Below are 19,362 nucleotides of genomic sequence, written 5' to 3'. Positions count from 1 at the left end.
ATAGACCGTAAAAAAATATGGACGACTCGACATCATCCGTTTCCGCTTGGCAGATTTGAAGCTTTCAGGCGCCCTTGCACGGCGCGGACATCTTGGGACCGAGTCTGCGCAGTAGCGATTTCGGGACCGGAGTTGCGCAGTAGAGCGCAGGAAGTAGAGCAGGAAGTACAGTCGCGATATCAAAAGCCCGCCCACACGCTCGCAGATGCAGAACAATTAATTATGTTGGTGTGAAATAAACAGTTATGGAAATGTAGAAATTAAAGCTAAAGCTCTAATCTGCTCCCAAAAATTTCGAAAAAAGTCCGTTAGTGCCTCAGTGACAACTTCACTCAGAGAAGCCGTCAGTCTCAGCTGTCAATCATGACGTCACACCCCCGTTTTTATAGCATCAAATAACTAACTCAAACTAAACTTATTTTTAAAACGAACACCTGAAATGAAATCATCGTGATGATAACTGCCTTCAGTGACATATACTAACTTTGGGGAAACATTTTTGAAGTGTAATTGTATTATTTAGTTTGCCTCGTGTCCATTAGAAATCACAGAGGGGCGGCTATACTGGGACCGGTCACCGGGGGGCGATCGAGGCGCGAAAGCTTCAGTAAATGAGAGGGAGACTGCAGGCTTGGCGCACCCCCATGAGGATCCTAGCAGCGCTATTGTGAATACACTGCAGCCTCTGGAGATTTTTGCTAGGGATGCCAATAAGGAGCGCATTGCAGTAGTCCAGCCTGGAGGAGATAAAGGCATGGACAAGCTTCTCCGCATCAGCCAGTGATAGAATGGGACGAAGTTTGGCTTTTTGACAAAAGTTTGAAACACTTGGTTAACAAATAACATAAAATAAAATCTTGTAGCAGTAGTAGTATGAAAAGATAATGCAAATTAAAGCAAACCTTAAATACCATACTAATTCGAATAAATTCCCTGCTTTGTCGTCTGAAAAACATCTCCAGTAAGTTAAACACTATTAATAAAGTTTTGTTTGAAACCTAGCTGCTTTGGTGAACACAGACATCAAGCACTGTGACACCCTCCTCATCGAATAATATATATCAGTATACTTAGTATACTATACTATAGATAGATAGATAGATAGATAGATAGATAGATAGATAGATAGATAGATAGATAGATAGATAGATAGATAGATAGATAGATGGCGCAACCCCCCTCTAACATCCAATCAGAGTGAATCTTAAGAACTGCGTTAAAGCTGTACTATTTTAGCTCTATTGTTATGCATGAACCCACCATTCATCCTGAACTGACCGCTGTTGTGAAAGCACGACTCGTTTTGTTGACGGACGACCGTTAGTTAACTTAATCCTTTTCAGGGACTTTCCCTTCAAATCACCACAGTGATTTGTCTGATGACAGAGAAATCAGGTCTGTCATCTGAATTATGTAATCAGAAGTGTGTTAGAAGCGTTAGATGCAGTGTTGCCGACTTGGCGACTTTGTCGCTATATTTAGCGGCTTTTCAGACCCCTCTAGCGACTTATTTTCAAAAAAGCGACTAGCGACAAATCTAGCGATTTTTTTGGACAAACTTCAGCTACTTTAGTTTACAAATGTCGCCAGTACTGTCCTGCGAGCGCGAGGTCTTTTTTCCCCTCTGCCGTCCTATGCTGCTGTCACACACACCTCTCTCTGCGTCTGCCCTTCAGTGAATGGCTGAGGGGAGCTGCACGCGCACACAGACAGCAGCTGACAGACGTGAATGAGCGAGCTACACATGAGCACACAAGGTTGCCATCAATTTCTCACTTAATTTTATCTGCTTCTTTTGTTTTATATTTAAATAAATTAGTTATGATGAGTTCCATCTCTTGTGCTTATCACTTCGCCAGTGGATGTGACGTCTGATTCCCGGTGTCGTGTATGGAATGTGACGTTTGATCTCCAGTGGTGTGACACGTCAGCGTGGGGTGGGGTTTGGGTCTATGTGTGATGGCTTATTAGTCTGATGATGATCACCAGTAAAGTCATGTGTTAACCAGCTCCTCGTGTCCGTGACTCATTGTGTTTATCTAAACACTGGCGTGGTGGCAGCGATTACGAATCCACTCCGTCAATGCATTCGTTGAGCTTTTGATGAACAGTTAACGCTACGAATGATTGTAAAATTAGGAGGGGAGTAACTTTGATGACAAGACACGAGTTGTAAGCATGGCAAACACACACAGAGCACCGAAGCAGTGGTGTCTTACTAAAGTTGAGACAGTGAACTCCTTTGAGAATTGGCGTCAGAATCTTGTCTACACGCTGTTATTGGACGCGGGATTTGCTCCGTTTTTAAAAGATGATGTGAAGTGGGAAAAGAGGACGCGGACGTCACCATATAGGGGTTTCACCGATGATGGTGCGGAGATTCCTGCAGCTCAGCGACGCACGCGCCAACAAAAGGTTAGCATGCTTGAGCTTATGCTGGGACAGATTGCAAATTATTGTCCAGTTATATCCCGCAACACTATTGTTAAGAATTCTACGTGCATTGATCAGATATGGCAGACAATTAGGCTACATTTTGGATTTCAGTCCACAGGCGCCCATTTCATTGACTTTACTGCAATTAAATTAGAGCCTGGTGAGGGTCCGGAGGATTTATATCAGAGATTAATGGCCTTTGTTGAAGACAATTTACTCCGTAAAGACTGTGGCATTTCTCATGGAGGGGTAGCTATTGTAGAGGATGAAGAGCTCTCTCCCACAATAGAGAATTTTATTGTTCTCACATGGCTACGACTTATACATAAAGAGCTGCCAAAACTTGTAAAGCAGAGGTATGGCACTGAATTACGATCGCGTACGCTGGCGTCTATAAAACCAGAGATATCACAGGCTCTTAGCTCATTATTGGACGAACTTCAGTCGTCAGAGGATGCCAGAGCTATGCGTACTGCTGTGTCAAGCTTTCCAAGGCAGAAACCATTGTCTATGGGTCGATTCAAGAAATCATGTCCATTATGTAAAGAGGCTCACAGACCAGATAATCATTTTCTCAGTAAGTGCTCCTATCTGCCTCCCCATGACAGAGCATTCATTGCTAAAGCACGGCAAGTGGTGGGCTCGTTAGATCACACAGGGGGAGAATCTGATGATGGCCAGGAGGACTCTGTGTATTGCCCTATGGCAGTGCAGCGTGTTCATATCATGCAGTCACCGTATCTTGACGCTTTTCATGGGTATGCCCCAGTCAAGTTGACCATTGATAGCGGGGCTACAGGAAATATGATAAGGACAGCGTGTGCCAGTAGACTGGGTCTTAAGATTACCAGTAGTACCCAGTCAGCTCACCAGGCAGATGGCTCATCCCCTTTAAAAGTAGTTGGCGAGACAAAAACCCAGTTTCATAGAGATGGACATGAGCTGTACTTTGAAGGGCTTGTGGTAGAAAATTTAGACTCTGATATCCTTGCGGGCATACCATTTATGGAATGGAATGACATCTCCCTTCACCCTGCAAAGCATCAGGTCTGTGTAGGACCTAATATGTATGAGTATGGTTCTAGACGATCAGTGGGGAATACGCACGTTGTCCGACGAGCACATGTCCTTCGTGCTACTTCATCACATACTGTGTGGCCGGGTGATTTTGTTGAGCTTGAACTGCCTGCCGAGTTGGTGAATGTGAATGAGAGGCTTGCCGTTGAGCCACACGAGGCCTTTACACAGTGGCTTGCACCAGCCTTGTATACAGGAATATCAGGTAAAATCCGAATTCCCAATTTGACTAACACACCGCAGGGCATTAAAAGAAATGACCATGTGTGTCGTATTCGTATGACATATGTCCCAGAGCCTGAGCAATCTGTACGGAGTCTGCCTGAGACCTCAAGGACAGTTACCCATAGTGCCAGAATGACATCATTTTCTGATTTTGTCTCTTTAGATCCAGATAATATAATGACTTCAAACATCAGAGAGAGATTTCGGGAAGTCCACCGAGAATTTGATGAAGTCTTCAACCCACAGTTTAAGGGTTATAATGGTGCTGTTGGGCCCTGTCAGGCTAGAGTAAATATGGGCCCTGTTCAACCACCACAGCGGAAGGGTAGAATTCCCCAGTATTCAAGAGGCCAGTTACAGGAGCTACAGGCTCAATTTGACATGTTAGAACAGATGGGAGTCTTTCAGAAACCTGAGGATGTGGGTGTTGCAGTTGAATATGTTAATCCATCCTTCCTTATTAAAAAACCTAATGGAGGGTTCCGTCTTGTGACAGCATTCACAGACGTAGGCCGCTACAGTAAGCCTCAGCCATCTCTCATGCCAAACATCGACGCTACTTTACGTCAGATCGCTCAGTGGAGATATATTATTGCAACTGACCTCACAAAGGCATTTTATCAGATACCCCTTTCAAAAGATTCCATGAAGTACTGCGGAGTAGTAACACCATTTAAAGGAATTCGTGTGTACGCTAGATGTGCAATGGGAATGCCGGGATCAGAGACTGCCCTGGAGGAGTTGACGTGTCGAGTACTCGGTGACTTTCTTCAGCAGGGAGAGGTGGTCAAAGTTGCTGATGACCTTTACTGTGGCGCTAATAGTTTTGAGGAATTGCTTGAGGTCTGGAGAAGAGTATTACTGGCTCTTCAGGCATGTGGTCTGTGCTTATCCCCTGCCAAAACAGTGGTGGCTCCCGCACAAACCAACATCCTAGGATGGGTATGGAGACAAGGCACCATCAGCGCTAGTCCACATCGCATTGCCACATTAGCCTCATGTACTCCTCCCATGTGTGTTAGAGGCTTGAGATCTTTTATTGGTGCTTATAAAGTCTTGGCACGTGTACTTAAGGGATGTGCATCAGTTCTTGCTCCCCTTGACGACATGGTCGCTGGGTGTGAGTCAAAGAGTGCAATTGTGTGGTCAGATGAACTTCTCCAGTGTTTTCACAGGGCTCAGAGGACATTATCCAGTAACTGTGCAGTGACAATACCGCGACCCGATGATCAACTTTGGATCGTTACTGACGGTGCTTTCAGGGAGCCAGGCCTTGGTGCAACTTTGTACGTAACACGGGAGGGAAAATTAATGGTAGCTGGCTACTTTAGCGCTAAACTTCGGAAAAATCAGATCAATTGGCTTCCATGTGAGATTGAAGCTCTTGCTATAGCGGCTGCATTAAAGCACTTTGGTCCATTTGTCATCCAGTCAGCAAAGAAGGCGTGTGTTCTTACTGACAGCAAACCGTGTGTACAAGCCTTTGAGAAGCTGTGCAGGGGCGAGTTCTCGGCAAGTCCACGTGTCACTACGTTCTTGTCAACTGCAAGTCGATTCCAGGTGTCTGTTCGTCACGTTGCTGGAGCTGCTATTCTTCCATCAGATCATGCTAGTCGCAATGCTGCAGCGTGCAACAGCCCAACTTGTCAAGTGTGTGGATTCGTTGAGGAGTGTACGAATATGGTTGTACGCCGGTCTGAGATTGGTGATATTTTGCAGGGAGTACAAAAAGTACCTTTTTCAAATAGAGCGTCATGGCTGTCCATACAAGCAGCGTGTTCAGATCTACGTAGAGTATGTGCACATCTTCGTCAAGGTACACGCCCCTCTAAGAAAGTAACCAATGTCAGAGATGTAAAACGATATTTGAATAATACCACTTTAGCAAAGGATGGGCTCCTAGTCGTACACCGTCATACACCACTGGTGAGGTCATCTGAGTGCATTGTCGTTCCAAGGAATGTGTTGCATGGCTTACTTATGTCATTACACATCAGGTTGAATCACCCTTCTGCCCATCAGTTGAGACTCGTGGTTAGCCGATACTTCTATGCACTGGATTTGGAGGCTGCTATTCAACATACCAATAAGGGTTGCCATCAGTGTGCTGCATTAGCAAAGTCCCCTTCGTTTGTGGTGGAACAGTCCAGTAGTGATCCGCCAGTGACTGTAGGATCTTCGTTTGCAGCGGATGTCTTAAAGCGTGAACGTCAACTCATTCTAGTGGTTCGTGAGGGTGTGACATCTTTCACAAGTGCCCTTTTAATCGCTGATGAGCGAAAGGAGACATTGCGAGATGGCATTGTAAGCCTGTGCATTGGCTTACGTCCACTTGATGGTCCGCTGGCAGTGGTCAGGACTGACCCGGCACCAGGATTTACAGCATTAATAAAGGACGAGGTGCTTGCTCGGCATAGATTGGTCGTCGAAGTGGGAGCAGCTAAAAACGTTAATAAAAACCCTGTTGCTGAAAAAGCTATTCAAGAACTGCAGGATGAGGTTTTGCGATTGGAGCCACATTGTCAGTTTATCACACCTCTTCTTTTGTCTATGGCTGTTGCTCAGCTGAACAGTCGGATTAGATCACGTGGCATGTCGGCCCGTGAGATGCTGTTCCAACGTGATCAGTTTTCTCTTAAACAGTTACCAGTCCATGATCAGGAGCTAATTACTCAACAGCATATACAACGCCTGGCAAACCATCCTCATAGCTGTAAGGCCAAAGCACCATCGAACCGATTTGCAGTTTGCACAGACGTTGGCCCAGGAGATCTGGTGTACTTGTATAGTGATCGGAATAAATCTCAGGCACGGAGTCGTTATCTGGTACTTAATACGGAAGGGACGTGGTGCAACATTCGAAAATTTACAGGATCACAGCTACGACGTGGGTCATATAGAGTTCGATTGAGCGATTGTTACAAAGTTGAGTCTAGCATTGAGAAAATAGCAGCAGTTGAGGAGGATTTGGACTCTGAGAGTGAGGAATGGGATGTGAGCTCTTCCCTACAGATTCCTGACATTCCTAGGGCAATAGCCGAACCCGCAGCGGCATCAGCACCAGCACTATCGTCTGACACTCCTACGACAGTAGATGCATCAGCACCCTTACCTGGTAGTCCGGTCAGCAGTACATGTAGTTCCCCCTGTCACAGCCCGGTGCCGACAGTCCGAAAGTCTGGACGTCTTCGCCGGCTCCCTGTTAAGCTGATGGACTACGAATTGCAGTAGGCATATAGCCTTGACTCGTATCCTTTTGGGGTGTGGGGGGGAGATTTATTTAATAAGTTTATACATGTTGTATTTAGTGTTCTTTAATAGTTGAGTACACTGTATTGTATGATTCTAACAGATGTTTCTTGTTGCCACATAGCTATCCTGGTCACCTCACTGTGATTTATAGGTCAGCAGTTACTGTAGGAGAGGTAGTGTGGTCTTATGGAAAATGGGTGGCGCCAGTGGATGTGACGTCTGATTCCCGGTGTCGTGTATGGAATGTGACGTTTGATCTCCAGTGGTGTGACACGTCAGCGTGGGGTGGGGTTTGGGTCTATGTGTGATGGCTTATTAGTCTGATGATGATCACCAGTAAAGTCATGTGTTAACCAGCTCCTCGTGTCCGTGACTCATTGTGTTTATCTAAACACTGGCGCTTATATTACTCTCTCACAGAGCTTTAGTTCATCCAGTTTCTCAATTCAGATTTTACACATTTTTTTTTTGTAATTCACTATATCATATATTGTATGACAAAAAGGTATAGGAAATGAAAACATTTATTGGACAGTCGGCTGTATTATATTATTTTAAAATATAGTAGGCTAAATGAAAAAACGTTAGGCAGGCTGAACGCAAGGACGGCGTGATGACGTCACTAATATGCTAATTAACGCATGACGTCATCTAGCGACATTTAGCGATTTTTTTTTTTTTTTTTTTTGGGCAGGCTTTAGCTACTTTCCTTGCAAAATAGTTGGCAACACTGTTTTCAAGTGCTAGGCTACTTAAGTTACGATGCTTTTGGGAAACAGACCTTAATATTAAGATCACTCGTACGATTGTTTTTACGATCAACTTAGGCTTACGATGCTTTTGGGAAACGCAGCCCTGGCTGACTGGCGGTTGTCACGACAATGATGTAGTTTAAGGCGGCACAAGTTCGCGTTCATTTACACTGAATCAAAACCGTTTCTACATCGCCTTTGGGCCGAGGTGGGTCAGACCCGGCATATTTTAAGTCTGCTTTGCGTCTTTACACAGAATTTTGAGCAGACAGAGACCCGCTTTAGAGCCGCCTTAACTCGGCTGTGTAAAGGCACCTTTAGTGCTATTATTCATTGGGATCTTGTTGTATTCATTACCAGTAAAGACACACTTGATCAATCCTTTCACAAAGGTGATGTTTAGACTTAAGATGTACAATGCTAATTATTTTGTGTTTATTTATTTTCAGAACTTCATCTCCATGAAAATCGTCAAACCCTTCAATTGAGTGCAGGAGGAGTTCAGCTTTTTGTCATTTTATCCATGTAATGTATTTGGCATTTCACACAGTGAACAGAAATGGTTCATTTTCTTTATGACAATCAGACCATTAATAGAGTGTTGGTTTTGTTGTGGTTGTTTAGGTTTTTACCATTAATCACTCTTTGCACCATTATTAAATTCCATCATGAATTTTCACTTTTTGGTTCAGGTTTCACTGATGTTTGGAAACATTTGTACACAAACCATGAAGTGTTTTCTATTGTGAAAGTCTTTTATTGTATTATATTCTCAGATCATTTTAAAGTTTATTGGTTAAATGTTTAAAATTGTTAAATAAAGACATGGTAATATTTGTTTTAAGTGTGTCAATTTGTCTTGAATTAGATTTCATTATTTTGTCATTTTATCAATAAAAACTGTCATGTTCAATTTACATTATCTAAGGGCACACAAATGCAAGTATTCTGGGATTGTGATATGATCAGAGTTTACTGGATGGAGATTCAGAAGATTATTGGTAAATCTTTTGCCCTTTCTCTGAGTATCTTTTGAACTGTAAAGCTGCGTTTTCTCTGCGTTATGATTTTCACCTAAAGTCTAATGCTTTCTTGCATAAATGTTCTCCTAGAACTTAGGAATGTATGTTGAATGCCTTTAATCTCTTGAGTTCTGTTCATTCTGGTCCTGTCGCTCATTATACCTTCAGATTGTTCACCATTGTTTAAGTTACAGTGAGATACCTGTCCCACTGTCGTGTTATTGTAAAAATATTGCAAAACAGTAACAAAAAATGGCACTTAAACATGGTATATTTTAGCAGTGAAAAAAAAAAATCAAATACATTTTATATTATTTATGTCCTTGTTCAAGCTCTTTTTCTGAACATCTGCATGATTGAAAATGTAATGTTGAGTTTCAGTTCAATAAAAAAGTGAATACCGGTAGTAAGTGACTTATATTTTAGATAGATATTAGGCATTATATTTTACCTCATGTACTGCACATGATGATTTTACATGTTTAAAGTATAAAGTATACTTTAAAAAGTATAAAACTTGCATTTCAATGAGGAAAAATTAACTGAATGCACCAAGAAAAGCTTTTGACAGAGCACAGTACCCAAGAACAATCCTTCTCAAGCCGGTCCAGGACCCAGTTGTTCAAAAGTTTGGTCTAGATTTGGAAAACCCGTGTTTTGCTATCCAGAATCAGGTAATCTTTCTTATTTTTGTGCTGGAGCTCTGCAAATCTGGATTTGTAGTGCTCCAAATGGGGTTACTTTCATAATGTAGGATGCTAGCTATAAAGAACCACTGGTATAGAAGAGTCTAAATCTATTGACTCTCTTCTTTTTAAATTTAAATGGAAAAACGAATTGGAACACAGCAGGAAATCTTCAATACAGTCATAGTCTTCTCTACAGGAGGTTTAAATGTTTAATGTTTGTTTTTTTAAATGAGTTGGTTGAAAAAGTTTAATGGGGAATTCCGTTTGTTTCTGGATTATTAGTTTGATTTTTAAGAACCTTTTATTTTTTGCTTTGATGTGACTTTTAAAATTTCAAACTTTCAAGCTATGAGTCATGGAAGCTGGTGTATTAAACAACTTTTTTGTCATATCAAATTAGCAATCTTAAATTGTTCCCAGTGTTAGTCGTAATTGTATTTTTACTAGTGATAATTCAATTGTAGAGCTCTCTGAATCCGTTCTTACCCGTAAAAATGCAATTACTATAACGCTGGGAACAATTTAAGATAAACTGGCTTGCCAAAGTAAAGGGCGAATTAAATTAATAGACTTCATAATAAGATTATGTCCACATTTTTTCCTCCCTTTTGCCGTTTTGCGCATTTTGGACAGAAGCAACGACTCAATCCAGACTGTAGGCCTAGTGGACGCGTTTGTGCAATTAATCATTTTTGTATTATTTTCGGTGGAAAAATAATTCCACCGAAAATAATTGTCTAATAATAATAATGACTGTTCAGAAACCATAAATCTCATTTAAAAAACGTAAAAATTAAATCTGTAGCTATTTAATAAAGTATTCCGATTTGATGTGTGATCACGTGCTCTACTCATGCACGTGCATTTTAGTTGCTATAACGACGCGTTATGAATTCTGAATGCATATGTACGATAGATGTGCTTGCGTGCATTTTAGTTACTATAGCGATGCGTGTTATGAATTCTGAATGAATATATACCATAGACATGCATGTGCATTTTAGTTGCTATAGCGACGCGTGTTATGAATTTTGAATGAATATATACCCACGCGAACCGATCTCTATCTGTTGGTTTGATTCACCAATTCACAAACTTGCAGAATATTTTCTGTGCTGCTGATTTTGCGATCTTGAAGGAAATTTCTGAGAGAATTATTCTTGAAGAACATCGGAAGATAATATCCTTTATAAAGTTATATTTTTGTTCATATTATCTTAGAGGATACTTTTAATTTATTGTTCTTTTCTTATTTTAGCAGGAGTTTGGAGTTTTATTTAATTTTTTTGTTTTATTTTATTATTATTTTATTTTGGGAGGAGTATTTCTAAGGAGAGTTGTAGGTTATTGTATTGTATTGTATTGTATTTTGTATTGTGTTGTGTTTTTTATTGCAGTTTGGACTCGAAGGATGTCGATGGCTCACATGATGGGTGAAAGAGGAGGTGAGTGTGCTTTTGGTTTTCACTTGTTTATGGTTTGAAGTTGTACAATGATTGACTACATTAATGTGAAGAAAATTGTGTAAGGTTAAAAATCCCCCAATGTTCTCAGCTTAGTGATCATCACATGTATTTGATTCCTTGCATATGAAATAAAACTTTTCAATTTGAGTAACGTAACTATAGTAACAGTATTTGTAATTGATCACTGACATTGTTTATTGATTATTATCGAAACATTACCAACTAATATTATGTGATGTGTGAAATATTCCAGACTCAGGCCGCTCTAGATCCAGAAGAGCTGCTTCCTCTCAGACGGCTGGTCAGGAGATTTGGAGACTCTGTTCTGATGACCGCGATCTGCTGCCAGACCTGACCCAGATCCAGGCGATTCCAAGATGTTTAGCACCTCCGTCTCTGTCTGAGTTTTCTGTTTCTGTGTCCACAGGTCAGGCGGACAGGAGAAAGATGGCGTGGCAGAGCGGCAGCCAGCAGAGCTCAGATGATGATGAACATCCCCTCAATTCAACTTCATCTAAATGCTCTTGCATGGGTCAGAATAGTATTTTAATAAATAAGTTATGGCTCCATTTCTATTTCTAATTTCAATGGCTGATTTGATGTCTAAAATTTTCCAGACTCAGGTCACTCCAGATCCAGGAGTGGATCGGACAGCTTTGATTGGTCGTGCCCTCCGCTGCCAGGTCAAGTTCCTGTCGAGCCAACGGAGACTTCTAATGGCCGAAATGTTCAGGGTGCCATGGAGGCTTCTCCCCTGAACAAGACCTCAACAGGTGAGACTGAAATAAGGCTGGCCAGTGTAAAGTGTACAGACAGAGATTTTGATAATTCATGCATAACTGCTTCAAATTTTTATCATGGTAATGTCCGTTCACATTTACTGTTGCTCAGCACAATTTTGCTGATTTTCTTAGTTTTTTTTAGAAAAGATTTGAATTGGACATTTGTCTAACTTTTTCAAACATCTAGAGAACATTTAAAAGTAAAGTTCCCATAATGAAAAAGTATAAACTACAATGTTCCTTTAACCAAGAAAAAAAAATATTTTTGAAAATGGACGTTTTAAACATTCAGGGAACATTTAATTTTAATATTAGCAATCTAAAATTGTTCTCAGTGTTACTAGTCATAATGGCCTTTTTACCAGTGAGAATTCAGTTGTAGACATTTAGCACCTCTGTCTCTGTCTGAGTTTTCTGTTTCTGTGTCCACAGGTCAGGCTGACAGGACGCTGCAGAGCGGCAGCCAACAGAGCTCAGATGATGATGAACATCCATTCTCCTCATCTTCATCTTCATCTAAATGCTCTTGCATTGGTAAGAATAGGCTTTTAATGAAGAAGTTATGGCTCCGTTTCTATTTCTGCTTTCAATGGCTGATTTGAAGTCTGAAATTTTCCAGACTCAGGCCATTTCGGATCCAGAAGAACTGCTTCCACAGATTCTTCGCTGGGCATCATGTCATCCTTGTCCCTGAGCAGCAGAGGCTCATTCAACGTCATTTGGAGGTGGAGTGGCGATGGATTGGACAGCCGAAGCGAGCAGGGCAGGTCTGACAGCTTTCATTGGTCGTGCCCTCCGCTGCCAGGTCAAGTTCCTGTCGAGCCAACGGGGACTTCTAATGGCCGAAATGTTCAGGGTGCCATGGAGGCTTCTCCCCTGAACAAGACCTCAACAGGTGAGACTGAAATAAGGCTGGCCAGTGTAAAGTGTACAGACAGAGATTTTGGTAATTCATGCATAACTGCTTCAAGTTTTTATCATGGTAATGTCCATTCACATTTACTGTTGCTCAGAAATTTTTTGCTAAAATTATTATTATTATTTTTGTTAGAAATACTTTAATTGGACATTTGTCAGAACATTCAAATATAATGTTCCATAAGGCAAAATTATAAAATAGAATGTTCCTTAAACAAAAAAATTTTTTTGAAACTGGACGTTTTGAACATTCAGGGAACATTTAGAAATAACGCTTTCCTAATTTAATGGTAATGTTAGCAACATTTTCTCAATAGAACAAAATCATTTTTTGAGCAAGTTCATAACCAGCCAGTGTTCAAAATGATCTTCTTACCGTAGTCCGATTCACAGCGGTGAGCTTGTAATAATGTTTTATAATTTGAGTGGTACTGGTGGGTTTCCGCTGGAAATTCGAGCATGTCGTTGCGTCATTACGTCACATCTGTATAAAGAAGGAGTCCGGCTAGTAGTAGTATCGCATGTGAGGATGCTGCAGGTGGCGGATCATTTATAGCCTTTACTCACAGCGGCTGGAATAATTCAACTTGTCATTTTGATGGCAGATTGTAATCCAGAAAGGTTTAATTCAGATGTATTTCTTTGATTTGATTTTAAAGAATCCATCGGAAAAGTGAAGGCAAAGTTTTGAAGTTTTATTTTATTCATTTAGCCTAAAGATAATTTGATTTGGATAATTTTGTTTTATTACCATACAATATTCCTAACACTTCTACCTCCGTAATATTTCAGTCCGGATCGACACATGACAGATTAGCTAAACTGTTAATAACTTAAATAATCTGTTAAACGTTTTTTTAAGAAAGATAGTATTTAAGATTAAATTAGCAATTTTAATATTAGCAATCTTAAATTGTTCTCAGTGTTACTAGTCATAATGGCCTTTTCACCAGTGAGAATTCAGTTGTAGACATTTAGCACCTCTGTCTCTGTCTGAGTTTTCTGTTTCTGTGTCCACAGGTCAGGCTGACAGGACGCTGCAGAGCGGCAGCCAACAGAGCTCAGATGATGATGAACATCCATTCTCCTCATCTTCATCTTCATCTAAATGCTCTTGCATTGGTAAGAATAGGCTTTTAATAAAGAAGTTATGGCTCCGTTTCTATTTCTGCTTTCAATGGCTGATTTGATGTCTGAAATTTTCCCGACTCAGGCCATTTCGGATCCAGAAGAACTGCCTCCACAGATTCTTCACTGGGCATCATGTCATCCTTGTCCCTGAGCAGCAGAGGCTCATTCAACGTCATTTGGAGGTGGAGTGGCGATGGATTGGACAGCCGAAGCGAACAGGGCAGGTCTGACAGCTTTGATTGGTCGTGCCCTCCGCTGCCCAATCCAGTTCCTGTCGAGCCAACGGGGACTTCTAATGGCCGAAATGTTCAGGGTGCCATGGAGGCTTCTCCCCTGAACAAGACCTCAACAGGTGAGACTGAAATAAGGCTGGCCAGTGTAAAGTGTACAGACAGAGATTTTGATAATTCATGCATAACTGCTTCAAGTTTTTATCATGGTAATGTCCGTTCACATTTACTGTTGCTCAGCACAACTTAGCTGAAATTTTCTTTGTTTTGTTTTTTTAACAAAAGTTTTGTTAAGAAATATTTTAATTGGACATTCGTCTAACATTTTCAGAACATTCAGAGAACATTCAAAATCTACTTCTCAATAAGCCATGAACTCAGTGGTACTTGTGCTGTCTGACACACACCCGAAACATGCGCACAGAAAGCCGCTTCTCAGACGGCAAACAATCCAGAGTAGAATTCTATTTCAAGACTTTTTGCTTTTGAATTGTCAAATACACAGAACATTGTCAAACTGGCTGTCATATTACAGAGTCGGTTATGGCATAAATAACACACAGCTATGCATTTAAAAATGAACGTTTATTTAAAAATATTGTATTTAATATAACATAAATATATTATATTTGCCATTACCAGAACTGATTTGGTCAAATGAAGCCAAAAAGATCAGATAAAGCAAGAAAAATAACTATATTGTGACCACTAATATTTGTAAAATAAGATTTTGGGACATTTATGCAGGCATTATCTAGAAGTCAGGAGGATAGCTTGGAAGTATTTCCATTACTTTGGATTTATAACATTACAGATGAGAATTTAAAAGTAAAATGTAAGTCATGTCATTATATCGTTGCTTAATTTGACGTCATTCAAATGAAAATCTTAATTTCAGAAAATCCTCCAGGATGTGGGAAATGGAAAAGAATTCGTTCTTTCTTCACGAGGGTATGGAAGGCTCTGAAGAGTCCTGTCTGCTGCTGTCTCAGTAGTGCTGTGGATGTTGTGGAGCCTTTTTCCCCTGATCCTGAGCCATCATCATCTGCGTCAGATCACTCCGCCGTCAAGCCAAATGATGGTAAATCGCTGATCATTATTTCTCCAACATCATTTTAGACAGTATTGTCATCTTGTTTTTCACTGAAAATAATGCTCATGGCTTTTGAGGAAATATTTAAAAAAAAAAAAAAAAATTGGTCATATATTTCATATTTTTCTGTTTGTTTTTCAGAGTCTTTTGAGTCTCTCTATAATGTGGGAGAGATGCTTGGATCCGGAGGATTTGGCAGCGTGTACAAGGGAACACGCAAATCTGATGGCAAAAAGGTAAATCTGACTGAATTGTTCAAACATTTTGCTCTTGAATGCATCAAAACATTTAAAACTAACTTTCTTTTTTGTTGCAGGTTGCCATCAAGCAGTTAAGCAAGATTGAAAACAATCGTTATCTTTATATTGTAAGTTGGCCAACACCTGAATATGTATTTAGTCGTTTCAGTGCAGATTACTGTAGTTAATACACCCGTAGAAAGCATTAAGTGTAAAAGTGATTGACAAATAAGCCTAGAGGCACCAAATAACTTTGAGCTGAAAAGGCTCTTTTGAACGGATCTAAAAATATACTTTTAAAAAAAGGACTTTTTCAAAGATACTTTGATATGTTTTCTTCAGATTTTTACTCAGCTAACCTTCTGATTACTTTTTTTCTCTAGCCTGGGCATCCCAAACCTCTCGTTACAGAAGTGGCGCTGCTGCTGATGATGAGGCGAAAACCCATAAGCCCGCTCATCATACAGCTATACGAGTGGTTTGAACATCCTGGAAAATTCACTCTTGTTATGGAGTTCCCCGAGCCTTGCATGAGCTTGCGGGACTACATCGTTCGTAAACCCGTCCTGTATGAACCCACAGCACGGTTCATCATGCGACAGGCTCTGCTGGCAGTACAGGTCTGCATCGAGCATGGTGTTTTTCATAATGACATTCATGCGCAGAATTTCCTCGTAAATGAAAGGACATTGGAGCTCAAGCTGATCGACTTTGGCTGCGGTCAGCTATTTAGTAATGATGGCTACGAGAGCAAAACATACATTGGTGAGCATTTTGAGAGTGTGAAAACCTGAATGTAGTGACTTATTATTATTTAATGCTTAAAAAAAAGCTCATCAATGTGCAAATTTCTTCTTTACAGGACTGCCGTATTACTATCCACCTGAAATCTTAACAGAACCTCGTTTCCACGCCATACCAGCAAATGTCTGGGCTCTAGGAGTGCTGTTGTACACTATGGTGCACGTATCTCATCCTTTTGCCAATTCGAAAGAAATCAGACGAGCCAAAATTCCATTTATGTACTACAACTTATCCAAAAGTGAGTGAATCATATTGACAACATTGATAACACACACACGCACACACACACACACACACTCACACACACACACACACACACACACACACACACAAAGCAAAGGCTCTGAACAGAAACAGTTAAAGATGAAGTATGTAAGATTTTTTATATATAGCTCAACGTATAGCGAGAGTTTGGGGCGTGGCTAATGTAGCAGGCGGAGCCATGGGAAAAGAAATTTAGCTAAAGAAGCGAAAGCCAAAATTCGCTGCATTTATACCTTAAACAGGTCACAAACATGTCAAAGTGAACAAAGCATTGTGATACAAAGCACGCTTCAATAATAATAATAATAATAATAGATTTTATTTATAATGCAATTTTCATTCCGAAGAATCTCAAAGTGCAACAAAGGGAAAAAATAATTAAAAAAATGAATAACAAGTAAAAATATAGAATAATACAAACAATCAACCAACACAGAAAACTGAACAGAAACAGAGCTGATGATATATCATAGTCATGCTCCCGTTCAGAAAGATACATTTTAATAAAGACAAATGCAACACAGCTAAAAGTATTCCTAATATGTTGAACCTTAAACGAGAGCTGTGTTTGTGATGTTGGGGAAGACGTAATGATTTGACGAAAATATGATTTATTTTGTAATTTATTTTGTAGTGTCACAGAAACTACATACTTCACTTTTAAAGTAAAGCTAAAGAACATTTTACAGTATAATAATCATGTTTTAGATGCTGTTTTCAGAGATGCATGACTAACTCCTTATTAAAATTTGTACAGAATACAGGGATCTGATTAGCCAGTGCCTAGCCCGGGATCCAACTAAACGGCCGACGTTAGAGCAGATGTCACAACATAAATGGATGAGATGACCTACTGTAGATTGGAGAAGTTCAGGAGATTCACTCGATCAGTGATTTCAGCAGGTGTGAGGAAGTGTAACAGACAGAGTAGGATTATTATCAGTTGTCTTATTTCACAGTTGCGTTCTTGTTATAGTCAAGTCACCTTCATTTATAAAGTGCTTTATACAATACAGATCATTTCAAAGCGGCTTTACTGTAATAAACAGGAAAATATACAGTAATAAACTCTAAAAATCATTCATGAGTTGATTTGTTCATATAATCTTTGTATCTTGAATAGGAAACAACATACTTGCTGTCCTTGGTGGAGGGCTTGAGCTCGAGACTTGAGCCGAAGCCTGATGTCCAACCCCAACCTGACTGGGAACTCAGAGCCTGTCCACGTCTGAGCAAGAACACGAGAGACTGCAAGACTGGGAAGAAGTCATCAATCATCACAGCCACATTTGCTTTGATTTTAAACATCAAGACAAGTCATCTTTATTTATATAGCGCCTTATATACGACCGATCTTTACTCACAGCAGCTGGAATATTTTGAACTTGTCATTTTACCTTGTCGTTTGACTGGATTGTTTGCTTTATTTCTTATATAGCTTCTTATACCTTTATAATGGCTATTTGATCTTACATAAACTGACATTTAAGACTCAGTTGTTGCTTTTTTATGTCATATTTAATTTATTGCATTGATATATGCACACTTATTGTCTGAACCACATATTAATATTTCAAATATTTTTTAATAAAAAAAAAGTAAACAAAAAGCGGCAGCGTTGTTTTTTATATTTTGTTTTGTTAAAAATATACATGCAGTGAAGATAATAAAGGTACGCTTTACCTGAACCACATCTGTGTGGTTATTAATATGTTTAAGATTGTTTTAAATGAAAATGAAAAGAGGCAGAGTGGTGTTTTATCACTGCAGTTTAAATTACACTCAGGGACATCTTTTGGGATTTCCGCCAGGATTTGGCCCACCCAAATTGAAAAGCTTCCCATACACACATACAGTGGTCTAGGTTCAAAATGTTGGTGTTATTTTACAGGAAACCCTTTGAAGTTACATAAAACACGGCTAAAAGTCATAAACATGGAAGTATATGTTGTCTAAGCTGTAATAACCCCCCAAAAAGTAGGCGCTTTTTGATTTTTTCCCCCATAAATTCATTTTTGAAAGTGTGTAACTCAGGCCCTGTGTGCTCTAGGAACCTGCAGACAGTTTGGGCTATTTCCACTAAATTCCAGAAAATAGAGGAAAAAAGAAGTTTGTCTGTGTCATGTTGTATGCAAGATTTATTCAAATAGATCTGAAGGGATGACCCCCTTTTCCGCCCTCCCCCGACCCCTCCACCACCATATATAGTGATATAAATGCAATATCCCAGTGTCATTAAATTAATTATATATGCTGGAAGCAGCCCAAACTGTCTGCAGGGTCCTAGAGCACACAGGGCTTGAGTTACACACTTTCAAAAATGTATTCATATAAAAAAAATCTAAAAGCACTTAATTTTCGGGGGGTTATAACAGCTTTCAACATATACTTACATATTTATGACTTTTAGCAGTGTTTTATGTAACTTTAAAGGGTTTCCTGTAAAATGACACCAACATTTTGAACCTTGACCACTGTATGTGTGTATGGGAGGCTTTTCAATTTGGGTAGGCTAAATCCAGCCGGAAATGGTACCAGTGTAATTTAGTGTACATTACTTTGTGTAAAACAAATGTCAAAGTGATGCATATCTCCAGAAAGTAGAGACTCTAAGCTTACAAATCATCTTGACATCATAGCTCTTCCACAGACATTTAAAATGGAAAGTATATGTCATTCCCGTCCCTGTACAGGGTCCACGGAGTTTAAGAGGTTAAATTACACATTCGGGACCCGCAGAGCGATTCTATTGGCTGAAAGAAATTTTAATAGGTAATCTGTTCAGAGCCTGATAACAATTCTTACAAAATCGCGTTTTGATTTTTGCTGTTTAAATTGTGTTAAAATAGTCTTTAATGATAAGATATATAAGCATATCTCGTATATAATCTATTTATTTTGTGCACCTGTTCTGTTGCTGGGTTTTTTTATTTATTCTTTATTATTTACATTACGTTACTATGTCATGATTTTGTACTGGTA

The 19,362-nt window shown here is 39.8% G+C and overlaps 1 protein-coding gene across 4 annotated transcripts; it reads left to right on the top strand.

The window, feature by feature from the left end:
- The first annotated feature begins 10,349 nt into the window (after window positions 1–10,349).
- On the top strand, window positions 10,350–17,936 carry LOC137038183 (uncharacterized). Of its 4 annotated transcripts, XR_010897418.1 has the most exons (14): window positions 10,350–10,898; window positions 11,173–11,451; window positions 11,537–11,692; window positions 12,134–12,235; window positions 12,321–12,596; window positions 13,640–13,741; window positions 13,833–14,102; window positions 14,879–15,061; window positions 15,215–15,309; window positions 15,390–15,440; window positions 15,696–16,077; window positions 16,175–16,354; window positions 17,138–17,283; window positions 17,504–17,936. XR_010897418.1 is itself a non-coding variant. In XM_067412634.1 (13 exons), the coding sequence occupies exons 1-13, from the start codon at window positions 10,865–10,867 to the stop codon at window positions 17,551–17,553; spliced, it is 2,160 nt and encodes a 719-aa protein (XP_067268735.1). In that variant the 5' UTR covers window positions 10,350–10,864; the 3' UTR covers window positions 17,554–17,936. The 4 variants fall into 4 exon arrangements, 3 of the variants coding, with proteins under 3 accessions (XP_067268735.1, XP_067268734.1, XP_067268732.1); XM_067412634.1 differs by lacking the exon at window positions 17,138–17,283; XM_067412633.1 differs by lacking the exon at window positions 17,504–17,936 and having other exon boundaries at window positions 12,327–12,596; window positions 17,138–17,373.
- Window positions 17,937–19,362: the final 1,426 nt, after the last annotated feature.

Source organism: Pseudorasbora parva, chromosome 13 (genome assembly GCF_024679245.1).
Source record: "Pseudorasbora parva isolate DD20220531a chromosome 13, ASM2467924v1, whole genome shotgun sequence".
NCBI lineage: Eukaryota > Metazoa > Chordata > Actinopteri > Cypriniformes > Gobionidae > Pseudorasbora > Pseudorasbora parva.
Note: the sequence above shows the minus strand (reverse complement) of the source record. Positions and strands in the feature narration are given on the sequence as shown.

Excerpts from the sequence above, each read along its gene's own strand:
- LOC137038183 (XM_067412631.1), top strand. The coding sequence starts at position 10,865 with ATGTCGATGGCTCACATGATGGGTGAAAGAGGAG. Across the intron at positions 10,899-11,172 it reads CATGATGGGTGAAAGAGGAG|ACTCAGGCCGCTCTAGATCC; the intron begins GTGAGTGTGCTT and ends GAAATATTCCAG. Across the intron at positions 14,103-14,878 it reads CCTGAACAAGACCTCAACAG|AAAATCCTCCAGGATGTGGG; the intron begins GTGAGACTGAAA and ends TCTTAATTTCAG.